The 23,461-nt window shown below is 37.9% G+C and overlaps 2 protein-coding genes across 4 annotated transcripts in view; both read right to left on the bottom strand.

The window, feature by feature from the left end:
• Nucleotides 1-5,917, bottom strand: part of Arl5a (ADP ribosylation factor like GTPase 5A) — a 28,017-nt gene extending 22,100 nt beyond the window's left edge. Inside the window, exon 1 of the mRNA XM_048345480.1 lies at nt 5,576-5,917. Within this exon, the coding sequence (XP_048201437.1) occupies nt 5,576-5,621 (46 nt within the window). The 5' untranslated portion in view covers nt 5,622-5,917. The remainder of the gene's footprint in view (nt 1-5,575) is intronic.
• Nucleotides 5,918-11,955: 6,038 nt separating this feature from the next.
• Cacnb4 (calcium voltage-gated channel auxiliary subunit beta 4) overlaps nt 11,956-23,461 on the bottom strand; it is a 276,637-nt gene continuing 265,131 nt past the window's right edge. For 2 of the 3 annotated variants that reach the window (XM_048345471.1, XM_048345472.1), the window contains exons 13-14: nt 19,229-19,414; nt 11,956-16,669 (exon numbers count right to left, since the gene is read on the bottom strand). In XM_048345471.1, coding sequence (XP_048201428.1) covers nt 16,409-16,669; nt 19,229-19,414 — 447 coding nt within the window. In that variant the 3' untranslated portion in view covers nt 11,956-16,408. The remainder of the gene's footprint in view (nt 16,670-19,228; nt 19,415-23,461) is intronic. The other variant, XM_048345474.1, reaches the window with a different exon arrangement.

The following is a 23,461-nucleotide window of genomic DNA, read 5'->3' as shown; positions in this document are numbered from 1 at the left end:
AGCACTGGTACTCACTAAACATTGTGGAAAATGAACTTTACAATTTGTGGGTGGGGACAGGAGAAAAACTGGGAAGGAACAAAAGGGGTGGCATCGCCTACAAAGAAATGTACTCTTTACCTGACTCACATAACTATAACCCCTCTGTATGTCACCTTTATAATAATAAAAAGATGAAGCAAGACTCCATACCAAACACAAATCTGGAGCCTGAGAAGTGTTAAATGTCCTTCCAGACAAATGGACTCTAAAGTAAAACATGCACACGCAAAATGTGAATCATAACAAGTTTCATGCTTATAATTTTTCTTTTACATTATCTGTGCTACAGCACTCCTGCAGTTACTCATATAAGCCAAAACAATTACATACTGTTATATGCGTTGATGGAATTCTGACTTATCATTTTGGCTTTAGTTTACCAATCTATAAGTAGTTTTGTCACAATAATCCTTCTTATTTTCCTCATTTCCCTTCTCTTTCATTTCCTTTTTACACACTCAGGCAGCTCCTTTCGTTGCCAGTCTCTAAAAGTTTAAATCAGCTGAGCATGGATTCATGTGCCTGTTGAGGGAGCAGAGATAGAACAACCAAAAGTTTGAGGGCAACTTGAACTGAACAATGACATCTATTCTCAAAAACACCAAAACAAAGTAAGTAATAAGGCAAATAACTATCTATATACTTTTGAATATGGCAGTAAATTAATTTTTTGTTTTTTTCCAGTCCTGGGGCTTGAACTCAGGGCCTGAGCACTGTCCCTGGCTTCCTTTTGCTCAAGGCTAGCACTCTACCACTTGAGCCACAGCGCCACTTCCGGCTTTTTCTATGTATGTGGTGCTGAAGAATTGAACCCAGGACTTCATGTATATGAGGCAAGCACTTTACCATTAGGCCATATTTCCAGCCCCAAATTAAATTTTTTTAAGTGTAGTTACTCTGGAGGCCTTATGAACTATACAAAGTCAGAAAACACAAAAGCAAATAAATTGGGAGTTACCTCAATTCTATATTCTCATCTCATATGCAAATTACCACTAAGCCTTACAAATACTATATTTTAAGAGGAAAAAACAACAACCATTCTTCATGTTCACTATTGTTCCCTCAGTGCTCAGCACAGAGTGTAAAAGTCTATGCTTAACAATGTATCTTTCAGTTGGGTACCAGCAGTTGACGTATACAATATGCTACTCAGGAGGCCAAGATCTGGTTTGAAGCCAGCCCAGGAAGGAAAGTCCCTGCTTGACACTCCTATCTCCAATAAACTATTCAGAAAAAGCCAGAAGTGGCACTGTGGCTCAAGTGTTACAGCATTAGCCTTGAACATGGAGGCTCAGGGACAGTACACCCAAGCCCTGAGTTCAAGCTCCAGGACTGGCAAAAATAAATACAAATAATTTATCTTTCAGTAAACAAATCAGACCTAGGAGATATAAAGGATTTGGAAGGAGATATCTGATGAAGCCATTTAGGTTGAAAAGTCAATTTTCAAAACTGAAGTGTCATCAATTTAAAAAACCTGAAAATAAACTTGTTATTTATAGCAACAGTAATAAAGCTTCAGGGGAAAAATTAAACTCTTTTATCTTGAAGGAAAAACAATAATTACATATGGCAAAATTAGAGAGCCAATTAGGAGATATAAACCACACAATCATTTGAACTTGTAAAGTTTAATATAAAGAAAGTACGTCTTACAGGGGATTGGAATGAGATTTGTTAGTGAGAAAAAAAAAAAAATCAAAGCTTACAGGAATGACAAACCAGTAGAAACCCCATCCCTGAGTGAGACAGTGCTTCCCTTGCAGTCTCTCCGGACTCAGAGGAAGAGTGTTGGAGGTCAGTCACTGCTCACTGAAAAGCCACGCAGGTGCGGTGAGGTACCTGTAGAATCCTAGAAATCCCCACTCTAGGTTCTAGGGGAAACCAGTTTCTGGCTGAGGTAGGTTCAGGGTAAACTGCAGAGCCCAGCACTGTGAGGTATGTGCACAAAGAGCCAGGCCTGTCACCAGAGCCACATGGTAACCATACCCATAAAGAAAAACTTGTCCTCCTGCAATGCCCCTCCACTGCTGTCTATTGACAGAGCTTAACTCTGTGCCAGCTGGCAAAAGAAAAGTATTTTAAGGACTCAGCTTCATTTTCAGATATGTAAAAAAAACTCATTCAGAGCCAAGAGGCATATACTGAAAAATGGCATAGACTAACTCTCTGCGTAATCATCTTCCACGTGTACTCTTCTGCATGTTTGAACTCACTTGAATTATACAAGCTATATAAGCAGAAGTGACTTTGCCACGCCAGTTTGTGTGGCACAGGCAGCTTCTCTGGCACTCACTTCTAATCTATAACTCCCTTTCCAAGAACTAATAAGAGGAGGAATAAGAAGGCTACCAATAGGGAAACTCACAAACTCTTTCTTATTCACACTAGTGTCAGAAAGTTCCTTCTTTTATCTAACAGAAATCCTTAGACAAAGAAAGTTAGGTGTGTATGTGGATGTAAGCACTAACTCTGGCAGAAGCCAATCCTGGTTAAAATTCTAGGTGCTTTTAATTTATGGAGTTAAAAAACAGACAAAACCACTTAATGTTTCTTTGCCCAGTAAAATAGAAATTATGAAAAGTTAATCATCCAAGTAAAGATTAAATTAGCCAATCCTCTGAAACACTTAGAACTGAACCTTGCAAAAGCCAAAAAATGTAAACTGTTAGGCCCCACAACTGAAGGGAAGCTCCTCAAGAGCAAGGGGATTTGTTTGTTTTGTTCCCTGCCTTACTTCCATCACCTAGGACAGGAGCTAAATATTGTTTTTGTTGGTTTAGTAAATCACTGGTAAAAGACTCTAATATATATATGAAAAGTCACTAATGGCAACTCTTCTAAATCCCAAAGTTTAAGATTTACAGCCACTGAAAGACTTTTAACAGGAAAAATAGAGAGGAAAATTAGGTCAGGAGACCAATAACCAGCAACACATCTCTTATTTTACCTTGCCAGATTCTGCCACCTAACAGCTGTATAACCTGGGAAAGTTCCTCTGCCTCTTTTCAGAGGGGGAATAAATGACTATTTAAATAAAGAATTGTTGAAGCATTTTTTTTAAAGATGACATAAATTACAGTATCCAGAATATTGATTGCTTTTGGCGTCTCTAATTTGTGAAGCATGAAATTGGCTTTCACTGTGCAGTTTTGGGGAAAAAAAAGTTATTTTTTGATAGCAGTTCTGAGGCTTGAACTCAGGGTCTGGGGTCTGGGCATTGTCCCTGAGTTTTTGTGAGCAACAACAGCACTCTATGAGCCACAGATCCACTTCCAGCTTTTTTAGTGCTTAATTGGAGATCAGAGTCTCTCAGACTTTCCTACGCAGGCTGGCTTCAAATTATGATCCTCCCATCACAGTCTCCTGAGTATCTATGCCTTGCACAGTAATTTTAAGCTTAACGAAAAAGGCTGTTCTGAAAGGGGTTTCACAATATGGCTCAATATGGCAACTTCCACAATCCCTCAAACCTTCTTCCCAGGTGTCGCTGTGAAAAAAACATTAAAAAATGAAAATAAGGGCTGGGGATATAGCCTAGTGGCAAGAGTGCCTGCCTCGGATACACGAGGCCCTAGGTTCCATTCCCCAGCACCACATATATAGAAAACGGCCAGAAGCGGCGCTGTGGCTCAAGTGGCAGAGTGCTAGCCTTGAGCAAAAAAGAAGCCAGGGACAGTGCTCAGGCCCTGAGTCCAAGGCCCAGGACTGGCAAAAAAAAAAAAAAAAAACAAAAAATGAAAATAAAACCAAAAAAATTTATGAGTGTGTCCTGAATCTCCTTAAGGTAAAATAAAACATCTAACATATATTTTGTTTGCAAGTCCAATAGTCAGAAAAATGACTGCTGATAAGACAACCACACTGTTTAACTGAAGAGAAAGTTTACTCCCACTTTCACAGTATTGGCATTTCCTAAGGAAGTAAATGACCAGTTTAAATGACCACAGAATACAGGCTACAAGAATGTGACTATTAGCAATCTATAGTGGTATAATCAATGCACTTCCTTGTTATTTACTCCTGGAAAGTAGCAGTTGGAAAGTTCTAATTCATTTTTAACTTAGGGAAGCAAACAATTTTGTCATTGATTCAAACCACAAAGTAGAGATATCTTACTTTCCTTTCAGTACCAGAGCTCAATCAACAAGCAAACCCTGAAGATAGAGAACACTAGCTTCACTCAAATTGTTTTAAAATATTAAAGTTGAAACTAGGTTAGGCCTTGCCTACTGTCAGCTGTTTTACAACGAATAAATTTTAATTCTTGTAATCTATAGAGATTAAGGTTTCAATATTTGCAGGCTCCACAAATCCCAGGTGTTGTAGCTGAGTACCCATAAGCTCACTGATGTTAGTGGCTGGTTCCCACTCTCCCCTTCCGGACACACACAGGTGTAGAGACAGTGCTGATTAGAACTGGTTTTCTCACTTTATGAAAAATTCCACTTAGCACCACGTGATCTAAACTATAATCTTTAAATAAAATAAAAGGATCCCTTGGTGCTGCCACCCATATCTCTTTACTAAGGGTGGCTCCTTCCTGAAGGGGTATAGAGTTGGTTTTACCGACAGGAAGAAGGTTGAATAGTCCAACCTAAAGAAGCATACTATACTGTATTTTAATAGCTATATAGTTTGAGTTAGGACTGATTTTTTTCCCCAGTTTTACACATTTATTTTGTAACCAATTTTAATAAACCGGACATGTATTTCGCAACAATTGTCTGCATGTATACATATATATGCATATATATATATAAACGTCGGTTTCCCTACAAAATACATAAAAGTATTTTGTACAGTAACTTACTAGTGACCTCAGGTGAACTAATACAGTATGATTTTTTTAAGCCTGCTGTTAAACTCAACATTTTTAACAGCCAAAAAGGAAAAACACAAACATCCACAAAAACTCTCCAATAACTCACCCAGGTAGGCTAATGGCCTTAAGCCTAACATTAAGATGGTATATAAAAATACATAAATAAAACGGAAAGAAACTCATCGCTCTGCAGGAGGCCGCAGGAGGGCAGGAGTCCGAGCAGGCCGTCTCCGCCGAGGGGGCTCACGGACGCGGGGTGCACCCCGCCAAGCCAAGAGTGCTGCTGAGTTTTCCGTTTTCTGCAATCCTCGCTAGCTCAGCGGTGGCCAGGGCCCTAACCCACGACCCACCCCCCCACCCCCCGCCCCAAGCCGGGTGATCCCAGCATTCCTCCGTGCTGAAAGAAGAAAGCGAGGAGAAACAGGCCCGGCCCGGGCCACGTCAGGACCTCGGACGTGGCGGCCTTTCCCATTCCGGGTCGCGAAATCCGAGCAATGGGTTTATGGCAGAGCCGACTTCCTGGGACTGCCCTAGGACAAGGAACGGCGAGTCCCAAACCACCCCGCAAGCCGGCGGGTGGAGGGCTGGCGGGATCCCGGGCCCGCACCTGCGCCGCCCGCACCCCGCGCCGCCCGCACTCCGGAAGTGTCCCGAGCCCCCCACCGTACCGCACGGCCCGGCGGGCCGCGGCCCCGAGCCCCTCACCCTGGTGATTGAACAGTCTCCATATCCTGGTGAAGAGAATTCCCATCCTCGGGCAGCGGACCCCCTCCAGTCCCCCGCGCCGCCCGGCCGCCCTGGGCTCAGGCCGAAGGAGTCAGACGCGCGCCGGGGCCTCCGCCTCTGCTGCTGCCGCTCCCGCGCTGCTGCTCACCGGCCCGCTTCCAGGGAACCGGAGGGAGGCCAAAGCCCAGGCCGCCCTGCCGCACGCGAGGCCCCGCCGCTGCCGCCGCGGCGCTCGCCTGGCTCGCGGACATCGCCGCCGCGTTGTCTGCGACGAGCCTCGCAGGCCACCGTCCTCCCCCAGCTCCTTCCCGGCGGCTGCAGTGGCGGCGACCACGCGGGTGGGGGCGGTGGAGGGGAGGGCGGAAGGACGCAGGCGCGAGGCCCGGGGGGCGGAGCTTAGGCTGGGGCGCCCGTCGGGACCTCGCTCATTTGCATAACCAGGCCGTAGTAGAGGCGGGACTATATCCCGGAACTAAGCTTTGAGGTCTCTGGGTCGGGTCCCAGCTGAGCTTTATGTTCTCTCTGAATGACCTCCACAAAACCGAAATGCAAATATATAAAATTATGCCTACCTGTGCTCGGGTGGCTCACACCTGTAATCCTTACTTCTCAGGAGGCTGAGATCTGAGTGTCCCGGTTTGAAGCCAGACTAGGCTGGAAAGTCTTTGAGACTCTCATCTCCAATTAGTCGCCAAATGGAGCTGTGCCTCAAGTGGTGGAGCACTAGCCTTGAGCACAAAAGCTCAGGGACAGCGCCTAAGCCCTGAGTTCAAGCCCTAGGTCACACACACACACACACACACACACACACACACACACACACACCCCTGTGCTTATCTCCAGTCCTACATGCACACAATCCCAAAAGTCCCATCTCTTGTCCCTGGATGACTTGGCATTCCAGGAAGGCTTCAGATCCTTTCTCTTTCCAGCCCATTGCCCATTGCCCTTTGTTTCCCGGCTGAAAACCGTGGTTTTATCTTGGTAATCTTTAATCTCACTATTGTATTTGCTCCTCTGGGCTCATCCCTCTTTAAGCTTTCTGTAAACTCAGGTCAACCTTGACCAGAGCAATCGTTCTGATCAAGTCATCCCCTTGTTTTAAAACCTTTAGTGGCCAAGGCAAAAAGTAACTGGGCAAGAGTCTCAAACCTTAAACATACTCACTCATCCCAATACCATTCCAAATGCCATTTTCAACTCTCATTTCCAAGAGTCACTTGCTTACTAAATAGATGGCCAAATGATCTCTCTGCTCTTCCAGTATTCTTGCCTATACACTTTGAACAGCTGTGTCCCATCCTATGCAAATGTCATGGCTACATGTAATCAGACCTCCAAGGTGGAACATCTAATTGGCAATTAGGATGTAAGTGAATCATTGACTCAAAAATCAGAGTTCTTGTTCCATCTGTTGTTGAGGGCTTTTTTTTTTTTTCTGTTGGGGGTTTTGTTTCGTTTGGTTTTTTGTTTTTTGCTAAGCAAGTTCCTTGACATCTCTAAACCTCAAAATTTGCAGATGTAAAATGTGATTGTGAGGCTAATCAGTGGGATTTTTCTTTGACTCTAGGCTTTTCTTTGACATTATCTTTCACCTGCTATGTTAATTATTCTTGAGCTGTTAGAAGCAAGGGGTAGAGGGAGAAAACACATTGTTTCTTTTTTAATTCCACACACACCAAACAACCCCAGAAACAGCTCCATCATTTGTCATTCTTAACTTTGGTTAAAGGAGAGAGGGAAGAAGAGAGAGATAGAGACAGAGAATGAAAAGTTATAAAAGGCATCTTGAAGGGTTTTGGTGTCTACATCTGTAATAGCTGAATGAAATAAAACATTCAATTGTACTAGTCTTTACATCTAGCTTCTAACCATGTACTCTTATGTCAATATATAGAAAAGTAATTTCTTGACATCTCTTGGAGTCTCAAACTTTAGGAGAGACATACACAATGGGATTTATGCATCTTGAATTTATTTAATATTCTTTAGGCTGTTAAGAAGAACAATGTTTGCATGTCTTTAATGTTTCCATTCTTTCACACTGTAGGTAATGCTTTGGCAGCTTTGAAGCATTTTGCAAAATCCTACACACCTCCAGTTATTTTATTAAAGACATATCAGACCCATATTAACTTGTGAAGTTAGGGCTTTATATACAACTATATTAAAGAGATAATCCCCAGACCATTTTCCAAGTATCTCCCCAGAAGGAGAAATGAGGAGGAAGAGGAGGAGGAGAAGAAAGAGAAAAGGAGGAAGAGAAGAGACAGAGGTACAAATTTATCTCTTAACCTAGGCTATGTGATGAAATGTGAATTTCAAAGTGTTATCAATGCAAGTGGGAATCTTTAGTAGGTAGTTTGAAGTGATTTATGTAAATAGACTCCTTCTGAGACTGCTTGAAGGTTAATTTTTCAGTGACTATAGTGATACATAAAATGTCCTTAGAGTTCTACTTTAAAATGTTAGAAACGATTATCTAGATTTACCCTCAAGAAACAACCACTAGATGTGATGTAGAAAACAACAGTTTTCAGATGTTGGACCTTTTACAAAAGAGAAACATACCAGTGCCACCATTATGTACTTTTCAGAAGGAACTCACAGCCAACTCCAGAAAGAGTTGAAAGTCAACTGAAAATGGAGAAATACTTTACCATGAAGACCCACTATTCCCAGAAAATAGGGGCAAGGGTATGTGATATAGGCAGAATAACTGGGGAAAACATGTGGTAGTGGTGGGGGAGACAAGAGAAAAACTCTAGAAACCAGAATAAGAGATCGCGGAGTTTTTCATTGTATTGTCAATCTGGACTTGAGAGGTATGAGACCCCCAGGTACTTGTCTCATAACAATTTCTGGAAGGAAAATAAGTATCAAGGGCTATAAAATAATTCCCAGAGAATTATTTCATAGTGCTAGGAGCCATTTGAGTTCACTTCAACCAAATGTTTGCTATATAAGACAGTTTAGTACACACTTTGGAGACCTCAAAAGATGAGCTAAGTATAAGAATAAGCCTTTCTGTCGACCGGACCTAAAGAAGCCTGAAAACAAACCTTGAGAAGACTAAAATAATCCATAATTGCCTTTGGAACGAGTTCAACATTCTATAAAGGAATACAAGATTAAAGCATCAACAATGTAAAATTTACAATGTCATAAATCTAATAAAATAAAACTCAGTGAGCATGCCAGAAAATAGAAAATGTGACTATAACCAAAAGAAAAATCACTACAGAGACAGATCAAGGCTCAGGGAAATTAAACGATTGCCGATAAGCAATCACAAACTTATCATTATCGCTATATCTAAGTTTTGAATCCAGGCAATAGAGACCATACTTCATCTTGCTCATCCACATGTTGTATGAAAAGACAATTGAGATGTTTATTTTCACAGTCTGTCTTATTAGTGGAAATGTGCTGACAAGAAAGGTGGTTTTAGGCATATGGACATTTGATATAGCAATGGTGAGCAGGGATAATTCTCAGGAATTTCATCAGATTGTTACTTAAAATGCTTTGATAATTGAAGTGGCCTTTATATACTACTTCTGCAATAACTGAAATGCTGTTTGTTGAAATCAACACCGTATTAGGCATTGTTTTTGTTTCAGATTACTATTTAGCATCAAAGTATTTCACATGTGTGTGTGTGTGTGTGTGTGTGTGTGTGCGCGCGCGCAAGCGCGCGCACGAGTGCATGCGCACTTGCATGCCAGTCCTGGGACTTGAACTCAGGGGCTGGGTGAAGTCCCTGAGCTTTTTTGTCCAAGGTTAGTTCTGTAGCATTTGAGCTACATTTCTACTTCCAGCTTTTTGGTGGTTAATCAGAGATAAGAGTTTCACAGACTTTCCTTCCTGGATTGACTTTGAACCATGATCCTCCTGAGTAGTTAAGATTATAGGCATGAGCCACCAGTGCCCAGCTCACATATATACTTTTAAACAAAAATAATTCAGAGGAAAAAAGTTACTGTGAGCTTTGCCTTCCCCATTTATAGTTGGGTCTATGCCCTCTCCTACTTCCCAGGGTGGTTATATGGATTAAATGGTATGTTCATGAAGTAACTTTGCAGTCATAAATCACTGTATAATTCTAATGCAGTGATAAAGAGCATGGTACACATTTCTTGTGAGCTTCATGTACAGTGCAATGAGAGAAAAGTCAAATTCCAACCGAGTCTCACCACTGACCACTGACTCTGAGTACATGACATGTCAAGTCACAATTTATGTATCAGGCATAGAATTCTTCCAGAGTTATACTTTGGAAACTTCTGGTAACTGCCACATTGTTTCTTAAGAACAACATAGTTGATCCACTATAGCTCTTCTAAGTTGTATTTAATTCTATTTTACACCTCTATTCCAACATATTTCATTTCCTGTGTATATTTGTGTGTGACTTACAAATCCTTTACTAATACAGTATTTCTTTTATGAAAATTCACATCTAGCAAAGAATTTAGGAAATAGTCATAGTTGACTTTTTCTGAGATGATTAGACTTCTTTTCTTAAAAGAGCTATAGGAACCTTCATTTGGTTTCTATAATTTTTTCAATAGATTTCTAAAATAATATAAAGGAGAGGTATAACGCTGATTTCAGTGTTTGTTTTTTCATTTATTATATAAAAGAAAAATTAATGCAGTTGTTTTGTACACATTTAAATTCCATAAAACAAATCCATAGAAATTAGGATACTGTATGCATGCACTCTGCATTTTCTTTTTTAAATGTCTTTGTTCACAAAAATAACACCACATTTTTCCCCTTAAAGCCACTAAAAGCAGAGGGAGAATAAAACATGCAGCACTGTACACATTTGCATAGTATATTTTACCCAGCATGCCTTGTAGAATGTTACACATACCTATATAATAAAAGGGGATAAATCATCAAAATAAGGAATCAAAGTTTAAATGGAAAAATTATTTAACAATGGCATTTTCCCCCCACTATACCAATGGAGATGAAACATAACATGGAATATCAGAATAGTAGGGGAAAATTATTTTTACATAATTCTGCCATATTTATTTTAGTATGTTTTATACTAGTAACTTTTTAAAATTCCCATCCACCCCCTTCAAAAACAAAATGGATGGGCTTAAGTTTCAAAATAGTATCTGGTACAGAACAAATTAAAGAATCCCAACATTTTTGTTTCATTGGGACATTTTTTATTGATCTTTTAATTTGAGGTTGTGAAAAAAATTTTCAAACATGTCCAAAGTTCAGAGGAGCCCTGTCACTTACCGTGACATTTTGTGTTGTTATTGAAGGAGAAGAAGTAAAAACAGAAAATATATTGTGAGTCTTATCACAAAATAAAATTTAATAAGTTCATATGTATGGGAGTAAAAGAAACTACATCCACAGATTGCAAGGCTATGAAATAAATTGCTGGAAAAGCATCAAGCATCAAGTTAAAAAGATGGTAGATGAAATAAATCAGATAAAACATAGAACCAAATCTATACACTTTTAAAAAATAGGACTGCCAAATTAACAGTGGATTTTGTGGTAAGTTTGTGCTATAACAAATGTGCTTCTTTCTCCTCAACCTAGTTTCATATTATTGGCAAAATATATATATATTATAATTTTGTACTGTACAATATATATTTTTGCTACATTATTTTTCTACTGCGAATGCAGAAGTAACAACATAGATTATTTTGGCAATAAAATGCTTTCATTTTTAATATCATCCCAGAAAATAGTGTAAGGCATATGAAAAATAGTTTGCAACAATATAGCATTAATGATCCCACATCTGTAACACATCCCATATGCATACAGAATTCACACTGATTTCATTTAAAACTGTGTGAAAGTTACATGCAAGGAGGGCAAGAGAGGCCCCTACATAAAGATAGACATAGCCATTTGTTGAGAAATGTAAGTGTTCAAAACAGAACCAAGAACACTTACAAAATATTGAAAAGCTAGAGGCCAGCCACTTTGTGTTCTTCTCTTAATTTTCAAGTGAGGAAGTTTCCAAACCACTCTTAAGTCCACTACTAATACTTTCTTCTACCATCTCTCTGCAAACATTTTACATCAGTCAAAGAAACAAAGTTTCACATGAAACTATGACTCCCTAAAACCCAGTGCTATTCACTATTATTTATATTTTTTCCATGGGAAGTGGGAGTTACAGCCCTTAATATAGCCTATTGAGATACTGTCTAGTTTTCTCATAATACCCCTCAATTACATGTAGCATTTGGGATTAAATTATTCAAAAGTAGATAGAGACAGTTGCTATCAAGAGGATGTGTTTCATTGGACAAAGACCCTTTTAATAAAAGAAGAAACTCAGAAAGGAATTTGTGAATGCTCTATTTCTGCCAGCCCATATAAATCAATGTTACTATCTTGACTAACTCAACAAGAAGAAAAATGTATTTTTTTGTCTAACAACTCTTATATTGACTGGTTTGATCATGATTATAACTTAAAAGAAGAAAGAGTGCTCTGCCACATAACATACAAACTAAGGGCACTAGTTCACAGTTACAGTATTGACAATATTTAAAGATATAAAGAACTAAGGAAACAGATTTTATCACATACTTTCTTATAAAGTGTCCCATAATCATTCAAGGATGAGTTTTATATAATAAAAAAAACCAACATGCAACATTGTCATAAAAGACAAAGGCAGAAATATAAAAGAAATAAGGATTACATAAACATTTATTTGAACATTGTTATGAAGTTTGTTCCCATTACACCAGAGTCCAAGATAATGAATATTCTTACCCGATAAGCTGCTAAGTCATGCTTTTGGTATCCACAGAAATCAAAGATTAACAAAATCTGAATTTGCAAACCAGCTGCATTTAAACATTAAGCATTTAGACATATTGATTTTCAGACCCAGCACTAGAAATTATAATGTATTGCACACAAAGGTAGTTTCTTCACAGTTTGGTTTGTTCCCTAGGATGACTTATTTGTTCAATTACCCACATCTCATCAACTGTGAATCAATTCAAAGAGAATATTGAACATCATCAACATGGAAGAATTGAAAGGGTGACAAAAGCATTATGGGATTTTTAACACCATACTTTTTTTTAGCTTTGCAGCAAGGTTAGCAGTAATGGTAGAAAAGTTGATGTATGTCTTTTGATGGTAAACAATCTTAATTTGATGAGTACTCTTTCCACTTAAAAATAGACTCTCTTCTCTAGAGAAGATGTAGTAAAAAAATATTGATATACAGAACAATTTGTATAGGGGTCTCATGTTGTTTTGTATTTTCTTTAGCAAATATGAAAATAAAATTATATAACTAGGAAAATATGTGAGCATGCAAGTCAAGGTTGCCTAGAAACATTACTAACTGAATCCTGGGTCTCAACAATGTTTTGTGATATATTCATTTAAAGAGTTGAAATTTCCAAATCATCTTTTGCCTCAATATTCTTCTCTCACTCCCTTTCACCGCCTCTACTGTCTATTATGAATTTTAAGGCCCCCACACTAAAGACAAGTTCAAGTATGCAGGTATGAAAAGAGGTTAACATTCCAAAAATACATTTTTGCAAAAACAACAATAATAATTAGAGTAAATAACAATTCACTTACAGGGAACAAATACTTGTCTCGGAATTTGTTTCACATTTAAAAAGTTCATTTCATTAAGGATAAAATCCAATAACTTATAGAGTCACAAAATTAAGATTCTCTTCATGGTTAAGACCATTAGTTTAAATTGTTAACAATTCCCATCTTCTTTTCAATAGAACTAACTATATAAAGATAAAAGAGAATCCAGTCATTCACAAACTTGTCTAAGTGTTGCACTAAATACTGGATTAAACAAGGTAATATTATTGGTTATAGTATTGGAGTCACATTATGGCCTTGAGAGTTAACAGCAGGATCAAAAACTGAATTCCTTTCTTTTCCACAACTACATTTCTACAGTGTGACATTATTATGTCTTTGGACTGAAACTAAAGAACTGTAATATGTGGTTTATACTACAAGTTAAAACAACTTTAAAATGTTATGACTTATTTCTCCTGCTTATTGAAAACAATTAAAAACAAGGTATTACTGGAATACATATTTTCCAAAGGTGCTTATTGTGCTCAAAAAATAAAACTTTATTTAGTATATATCTTGATGTTAGTATCATTTACATAATAAATTCTAAGGCTTTAAAAAAAGGATGTGTCTCTTGTTCATTTGAAGAAGATAAACTTATTACAGAAGGAAAGTTAAAAAGATGTCAAATTAAAGAGAAAATTTAAGTATTTCATCAAGAAAATATACATTATACCCTTTCCAAAAAAATGATTGCTAGCTTTTGAATAAGAATGCAAAGCGAAATGGGTATGGACATTTGAAGGTAAATGATCAGCGGGTTCTAGGTATAGTTATTGAATGGAACTCCCTCTTCATCTGTATGACATGAAGACTAGAAACAAGGGTCTGAGAGACTTTAAAAACAAGTGAGTTTCAAAAAGAAATGGTAATCTCGCTGACTAGGAAATATATGGGAAATGCTGTTGCAGCTACCTGCCATAAAATGTAAATATCTTAAAGTAGTTAAATGACCAAATTGCTAATGCTACCACAGAAAAAGCTGGACAGCTGTCTAGTCTAAATTTATACACCTTGGTGCACTCTTTGCAATTAAGTACTTTAATGCACACAAACAAGAAACCAGTAAAGCATATAGAAAAATGTTTTGGCTAATGTTTTCTTTCTCATGCAAATATGTGCTGTACATGTAATATAGTTTTGTTTGCTGGAAAATGCTCTTCTGTGTTTTAACAAAGTTTTCAATAATGGCAGGTTATATTTTGAGTAAAGAGCCTGGTGGATTCAGCTCTTCTGAATGTCTGAACTGAAAGTTTTGTAAACTTCACTAGATGACAAAAGAACTGCAAAAGCCAGTACCACATGTTAACTTTGAAATTTGACTAAGCCCATGTTGAATTGTATTGACTGATGGAGGAGATGACATACAGAATTGTAGGTACCCTCATGGTGAGCTAAACAGGTTCATGATGGGTTACATACTGTGAACAAGAGGGAAGGTACATGGTAGGCTGTAGTGGGGTTTAAAATATGCACAACTAACTGAGAACATGAAATGTATTTCTTCATCAGGAAAATGATTGAACTAGCACATGCTCTCAGAGAGACTAAATATAGAACAACTTAGGGGAAAACAAGCTAATGTAAAATTAATTATTCATGTTTTAAAAAAACATGCTTCATGACATGTGCTAATAGAAAAGAGCTTTTGTGGCTGCATTTTAGAAAATGCACATATTGTAGAATTTTAGAAATGAGATTCCTTTCATAAAGACATTTGTGTCTTGTATAAAAGGGCTAATTTCAATAATTTCTTGAATCATAGTGAATCTAAGTATTTCTTGATAAGACATGGGTCACCAAGTCTATAACTATACTCACCCCCAACAAAGAACCTGAATAATTCAGTGATTAGGGGTGTTCACTAAAAATAAGATAACTCAAGCTCCAAAATTATCATTTTTCTGCATTAAAATGCTGTAATTTCAATGAATCAGCATATTCTTAATCTATATGTTTAGGTTTTTTTCTTTTATTGCAAGGTGTTAAATGCATCGTTTCTTTGAGCTTTTCCCAGGTATCATGTAGTAATCTGAATGTGTTTGAAGAAATTAAAAAAAAATTAGCACGTTTGAAAACTGCTGAGGGGCTAGACATTCTAAACCAAAGACAGGGGCTTAATGAAGTGATGAGAAGACACTCCATAGTGTTGGCAGAAAATACTGACCTGTTGTGTGTGGTAAGTGGGCTGGATGAACTCCCACCTGGAGATGTTTAGCTTTGCACTCAGGAGGAGGGCACCACATCCTTGGTACCTGACTTCAGACCCCCAAATGTCTGTAGTTGTGCTCAGATTGATTAAAGAAGAAGTACCACTTCATTTTCCATTTCTTATATAACCAGCTATTCTTGGCTTCTCTTTATAATTCTCTCCCATTGCTGAAAAAATGTTGAGGTTTTTCTTTTTTTTTTTTTTTGCCAACTTCAAACAAGCTAACAATACTAACTGAACAGAAAGCTAAAAACAGTGAATACAACAGCTATGCCAAGAAAGAAATAAAAATATTAAAAACTGAGGAGACTGTATAATTTCTGCATTGAGATTTCTGAGATTTTTTTTGGCACTATCCGTACATTTGGTAAGTTTGAAAAGCCATTCTGGCAACATTGAAATATATTAAAATGCTCATACATTCCAACTAGAAGTGTAAATTTAGCTTCCAGCAAATAAATACTATAGCTGGTTTGGTTTCTGTTGGTATTATGAATTTCTTATTATTTAGGTTTTTTTTTTTCCTGATTGTTCAATTGGTTTAACATACTCAAGTAGACTTCCAGTCAGTTCACCCAAATTCCAACAGGAATTGGTTTATAAATTGGTTCCAACTGGAACTGGTCATTTGGAATTTCCAGCACGGGAAATTATTTTATATGTGCCTTGATAAATACCCTAAAATTACAAATAGATGTGTCTAAATCTATGAAGAAAACAAAAGGTACTGTTATGTAAATGTTACACTTAAAATATCTATATGACTGGGCATCTACTATCCATCTAGATTCAAGGGCATGATTTTTTTTTGTTTGTTTTTTTTTGGCCCCTTACTTAGCATCAAATGATACTAGCCCACAGCACAATAACTGTGCTGTGCTTGCCAAGCTACAATGATTGTTTTACCCTAGTAGTACTATGACAAATTGTCAACACATGAATATTTTTATGTTGTTTCAGCAGCCTCAAAGCCTATGCCGGGAGTCATGGCTGTATCCCCCAGGAGAGCCTCGGTTCCTGTGTGGTTTGTAAGTGTCCTGGTATGAGTCAGGGTAATCTTCTTCCACAAGAGGGTAATGATCTCGGCTATGCTGAGAACTGGAAGACAAGCGGTTCCTACTCTTCCTAGCTCTTTCATTGTGATAATTTTCATCAGAGGTCATTAGACTTCGTCTTTCAATTGGAGAGTTCTCTGTGGAGTGGTTGTTGTGCCTCATCCGCTGACTCTAAAAATATGAGATAACGAATTGATTAAATTATGTCAGCTTCATACATATAAATGTAAATATATGTATGTTATATACATGTAAACATATGCATGTATAGGACCTATTTAATGAGACATGACTAAATACCTGCCTTAATAAAGCATTTTGAGAAACAGATGGTCTGTCCAAAATATCTGGTCTTACCTATTTGGGACACAATGTTTAAAGGTGCTACAGCGTTGACAGATGATAAATTTAATTAGATAGAGCTGCATAACTATGCTTCCTATTTAAAAAGTAGAATTGAACATTGGCCATTATCTGGAACTTAATAAATTTAGGAAGGCATAAGTATTTCATTTCTTTTTCAAAAAATAGGGTTATTTTGCTATTGAAACATGAAATTCAGAATAACATCTATCATTTTGAACATCATCTTTTGAACTGATAAGCTTCCCCTCCTAAACTCACGTACTTTGCATTAATCTAGCTGGAGATAGCTTTATATATTTAAAAATATTTTATGAAACTATTTGTACAATCCATAAAATGTGTCTGTTGCTTCATCCAATATAAATGTTCCACTTGAAACAATATTCTCTAAAGGACTATGTAGTATTATGGAATCAGCTAAATGATGCTTTTAAAAACCTTTGTTCTTTAACTGACATAGCCTATTAAAGTAATCTTCAGATTTAAACTAAATTCTTCTAATATTATTAATTGAAAGTAACAATTATTTGGTGGGTCAGAAAATGAGATGGGACTTTTTTTTTCACTATGGGAAACAAGTATCTGTACATGTGTACTAGCTTAGGAAGGTCACCTGAGTTAAGGAATAGGATCCTGACACAACAATGATCTCAGGTGAACCTTCCACAAAGTCTACTGGGCTTTACATGGAAATTCAATGAGTCACAGACTGTGCCATTAATCTCATCCAGGTATCTAACAATTAAGTACCTATTATCACTGGGAGAAGTAGGGCACAGGATAAAGGGCACCACATTAACTCATTAGTGAAACTGTAGGCAGAGGTCTTGGAGATGATGTATCAAGTGTGTTGTATTCATAAACAAAGTGCAATGTGATACTATTCCCACATCACAAAGGCTTAGTGTTCCATGCCTCCACATCCCAGTTCAAAGCTAGCACAAATCAGTCAATGGAAATGTTTCACTCTGATCAGCATGGATGAAGGGAAACAAAGCAAAACTGATGCATACACAAATATATAAATGTTCCAATAGAACATGTCCAGTCTCAAAAGAAATTCATTTCTGGGCTGGAAATATGGCTTAGCAGTAGAGTGCTTGCCTTCCATGCATGAAGCCCTGGGTTCGATTTCTCAGCACCACATATACAGAAAAAGCCAGAGCTGGTGTGGTTCAAGTGGTAGAGTGCTAGTCTTGAGCAAAAAGAACCCAGGAACAGTGCTCAGGCCCTGAGTTCAAGCCCCAGGACTGGCAAAAAGAAAAAAAATTAATTTCTATGGCCTTTTTTATTCCTGTTTACCAAGATGCAGTTTTGCAGCAAAGCAAAACAGTTATAATAGTATTTCAATTTATCTGAGAGTTAACTTTACAAAAATCTTCAAGTATGGCTATCATTATAACCCATTAAAACCAAACTAGCCATGATGCCAGATGGCTCAATTGACTACATGTTCTTCAGTCAGCTGAGGGTTGATTGGCCATCTTCCAGCAGCTGCATGATAAACGGTAAATAGTAATTAATGTAGAAAGGCAGGGAGCATTTTGTGTCGTAATGCTTCTGGCTCTCTATCAGAGCAGCAGAAAGAGAAGCTTCTGACCCTGTCCCAAACTTCCCTAAGGGACGCTCATCATAGCCACTGACCCAGATGCACCTTAGATACACTCAAGAAAACTCTTTCTGTCTTGTGCAAAGTGTAGAACAGATCTGGCATCATAGAGGGCAGGAATGGTTAAGAAAAGACAAAAGGCTCATCTGTCCCCAAATATTTAGCTACCCCAAGTGCCTGATATCTTCACTATCATATAATTTTTAAGAAGTGTCATAAGTTATGGACAATTGCCCTGTGTAGGCATTAAGTCTACCAAATCTAAGTAGAATCCATTTTAAATTCACATAGAGTAGCTGGGAGCTGGTAGCCTCAGAAGTCTGAGATCTGAGGATTGTGGTTCAAAGCTTGGGCAGGCAAGTTCATGAGACTCTTACCTCCAATTAGCTACCAAAAAAGTTGGAAGTGGAGCTGGGGCTCAAGTGGTACAGTGCTAGCTTTGAGTAAAAAAGCTCAGGGACAGCACACAGGCCCTGAGTTCAAAGCCCAGAACCAGCACACATGTATACCACAAGCAGCAGCAGCATCCCTTCCCCCATACACAATCACAATCACAGGGAGCAAAGTCCTCTGGTAAGGGTGATTCTCCAGAGCTTCTTCTAGAATAGGTGATAGTTCCAATTTGTGTTAATATGATATGCTCCTATGGTTCCCTCCTCACATTGAAAATAATTCATCACCTTCAACTTAATCAAATTCTCTACAACATCTGAAAAGTAAGGTTGTGAAAGTTACAAGCAAAACAATGACAATACCTGTAACCCAGAAATTGCAGTAGGATATGGTGAGAGTGCTGTGGAGCCCAAATTCCTTCCCAGCAGTGGAGTCATAGAGGTGCTACTGGTTGTATGGGTGGCACGCCAATACGCCTCAAGGTACTCTCCTAGATGTTCACATGCATCCTCAAGCTGATTTTCATCCAATATAACATCAAACATTTCCTGGAGATGACAAGAAAATCCATTTTCTTCCCAAACTAGAATTTTGCCAACAAAATCTAAAAGTCCATATAATAATCACATTTTCCACATCTTGTAGCTAGTATCTAATTTGAAGGAATATGTTGGCAGTTTCTCAAGTTAAAGTCAAGCAAGGAGTACCAGTTATCATACTAAGTAGAAAAATCAGAGAGAGTTCACTAGCTCACTTCAATTTTTCATTATTTAAGGAAGGAAAAGATACAGTTGACTATATAGGGTTACAGGAAAAATGCAGTGAAATAATGTCAGTGTTCACTTATGTGTTCATATGTTCCTATGTAATGGAATTCTCACTACAGAATATGAAAGAAACAAGGTGACTGTACTGAAAGAGGAGTTTTAAATATAGTAAGAGTGGGGCAGGGCTCAAGTTGCAAATTGCTTGTCTAGTAAGTGCAGAAAAATCTATCATTGGAATAAACATCTCCCAAAGTAACTATGTTGAGAGGAACAATACTTACTTAGAAAATTTTCAGAAGGCTTGTGAAAAATAATTATCTGTCACATTAGGTAAAGTGCAAGGAAAGGAAGTTTAGGGTTAATAATAGAAAATCATAGTTAGTAATTGCTCTTACCCTATGCTAATTATGTGAGATAGTTTAATAAAGAGCAGGTGAATGTTTAATTACAGAACAGGGGTCATACAAGAAACATCCAGTGTCTGTCTTTCTTTCATAAGGACGTTGCTCAATATCTATCCTGTAATTGGGAAGTTGTTCTTTAGGCCCAAAGGAAATAGAATGGCTCTTCTGTTATGGCTGTGTGGTTAGGAACACAAACAGGATATATCTAAAACACAGACTCATTGGAGGGACAGTCAGAAAACCCTGGCACTTCAAAAAGAAAAGCCAATTCACAGTGCACCCCATAAAAGCAAGTTGGTGGTAGTGAATCTAATCTTCAGTCACTAGAGTAAAATAAATTTCCTCTCCAACACCTCTACTACCATCCACCTGCTTTTATGAGCTCATTTGAACAAATTAAGAACTGCTTGGTAATGAATCAAATTCATGGCTAACGCCAGAAACACTGACATTGCTGGATGGAGGCAACTGGAAGACATGAAGTTGGAGATGTCTTGGTTGACTCTTTCTCCTTGGTACTTAGAACAAGGGGTTCCTAGAAGCAGACTTCACCACAGAAACTATCTCTACCCCAATATTTACTCTTTAGTTTTAGTGCAGCAGACACTCTTTTAACACTGAGTTACACCCCAAGCCTATTGTTTAAATGTTTCATTACATCAATCTTTACTGAAAAATTTGACCCTATTTTGGCAATGTTTGGAGGCCCTTTGAGTAGGAAAATAATAAATGACTTCAGTCTAAACTGATTCATGTTTGAAAGGACTCAGTCAGTTCAATTTATATAGAAAAAACCCTCTAAGAACATTTATCACTTGAATTTCTGATTTTGTTTAGCATATTCTTTTTTTGGCGGGGGGGGGGGGGCAGTTGTGAGGCTTGAACTCAGGGTCTGGGCTCTGTCCCTGAGCTTTATTGTGCTCAAGGCTAGCACGCTACCACTTGAGCCACAGCATCACTTCCTGTTTTTGAGTGGTTAATTGGAGATAAGAGGCCCATGGGTACTTTTTTCCCTGGGCTAGTTTTGAACTGTGATTCTCTGATCTCAGCCTCCTGAGTAGCTACGATTTACAGGCATGAACTACCAGTGACCAGCTTAGCCTATTTTCATTCCTAAAATATTTACACTATACCAATTTCATGCCAGGTACAATGGATATTCAGTGGTAAAAACAAACAAAGCACCAAAAAATAAGACTTCATTGTATGTTGAAGCAGCATACAAATATTAATATCAAATTGAAGGGATGGGTAGGGATGGTAGAGATGGGGGAGAATGATGAAAGGGGTGATATTGATCAAGATGCCTTGTATTCACAAAGTGGCATGCTGAATTGAAACCCCTTTGTATAAATACTTAAAAAATTAATAAAAATCATAAAATATTAAAATCCATAATAATCTATACCACTCTAGGACTTTAACTTAGAACACTACAGAGGTGGAACCACTTAATATTTGGATCAGTTAATGTTCTGGATCTAGAAGTAGTTCTAGAGAAACTTACAAAAATTGAAATCACAGGAAAGGAGAAATTATAAGTTAAAGATTCTACCTGTAGAGGAGAGAAAATAAAACAGATAAAAGTGAAGCAGAGCCACAGTGTCAGAAATAAACCATGTGGTCTACAGATGGAACTTCCTTGATCTTTACTGAACATATATCCTTACTAGAAATCTCTTTTCCAGTAAAGTAACCCAAAGGAGTTTCTGGCCTCATGCTATCAAAGGCTCTTTTCTGTATTAGTTCTAGCTTTCCACGGTCATAAAGAGAGATTCGATTCTGAGGGCTGTCTACAATGCTCTGACGGAGACAGTGATGCTGGAGTACTGACTTGAGTGGAACAAGAATAATTCCATCCTTCAAACCAACCACAGACTCAGATGACACCAGAAGAAAGGAAACAGGGAAGCAGTAACCAGATGACTCCTCTCAGCTTCCACAGGCGTGTGTCCCACAAATTCTAGACTGCCTGTGATGTGTAGCCTGCTGTTTATATCATTTTATTTATATTTACCTAAAGATTAGATTGCACAGGTATCATTCAATAGTGTGGATTTTAGGCCCAACAAGTCATTTTCTTGCTTTTCTAATGTCTCAGATTAAAGAATCTTTCAGAGATTTAATCAGAACACATTAGGGAACATTGAATGCATGTATGGAAATGTCAGTGAAACTTTGTTGTACCACTAATACATGCTCACTAAAATGCTATTTAAAAAGTAAAATAAGAAAATGGGATCATCATCTCAAGCTGAGAAGCTTCTCGAGAGCATAATAAACAACAGGACTAACAGATAACCTACAGAATGGGAGAGAATATTTGCAAATGATCTGTCCAACAAGGAGTTGACATTCAGAATATTTAATATTCTCAGAAAGATAAACACACAAAAAAATGAAAACAAAGAATCCAGTGAAAAATAAAGTGGGTGGGGGTAAAAAGGGCTAAAAATGTACTCAGTGCAGAGCACTTGTCTAGCAGGCACCAGGCCCTGGGTTCAGTCCCTAGCAGCATACATATAAATAAATATATATGAAAAGAAAGGGAACAAATGAAGGAAAGGCCAGGCACTGGTAGGCTCACTGGTAATCCTAGCTACTTTGGAAGCTGAGATCTGAGAATCTGCCTTCTGCATTCAAAGCCAGCCACAAGCAGGAAAGTCCAGGAGCCTCTTATATCCAATTAATCACACACACACACACACACACACACACACACACACACACACACACACACACACACAGAGAGAGAGAGAAATAGAGAGAAATAGAGCAGTGGCTCTGTGGTAAAGTGCTAGCCAACAGTGAAAAAGCTCAGGGACAGCACCCAGTTTCTGAGTTCAAGCCCCATGATTGGCACTAAAAAAAAAAAAAAAGAAGAAGAAGAAGGAAGGAGACAAAATGAGATAAATTTAGAACTAAGCAAACTGACTTACAAATAAGTAAAAAAAAAATGCCCAATCTCATTAATGATCGGGGAGATAGAAATCCTAACCACAATATGGTGTTATTTTACCCTAGTTAGAATGGCTATCATCAAAAAGGACAAAACATGGCAAATGCTGATGAGAATGCAGAGAAATGAACACTCTTAAATAGTTGGTGGAATGCAAATCAATACAGATAATATAAAAGGCACTATAAAGATTCCTCAAGAAAACAGAACTATATTATGACCCAGTAATTCCACTGCTGGGTATATATACAAAAGAGATAAAAACATTAATGTCAAAAAGTAGTTTGCACCCCAATATTTACTGCAGCACTATTCATAAAAGCCAACATGGAAACCATTTGCTCTCCCACAGATGAAAATGTGGTATGATTACATAATGGAATACTACTTAGATATAAAAAGTAATGAGCTTGTAAGAATGTCCTTTATCAAGAAAAGTAACAATAACAAACGCTGGTGGGGATG

Source organism: Perognathus longimembris, chromosome 4, assembly GCF_023159225.1.
Source record: "Perognathus longimembris pacificus isolate PPM17 chromosome 4, ASM2315922v1, whole genome shotgun sequence".
NCBI classification, from domain to species: Eukaryota; Metazoa; Chordata; class Mammalia; order Rodentia; family Heteromyidae; genus Perognathus; species Perognathus longimembris.
The sequence above is the reverse complement of the archived record's forward strand: the minus strand, read 5'-3'. Positions and strand labels throughout refer to the sequence as shown.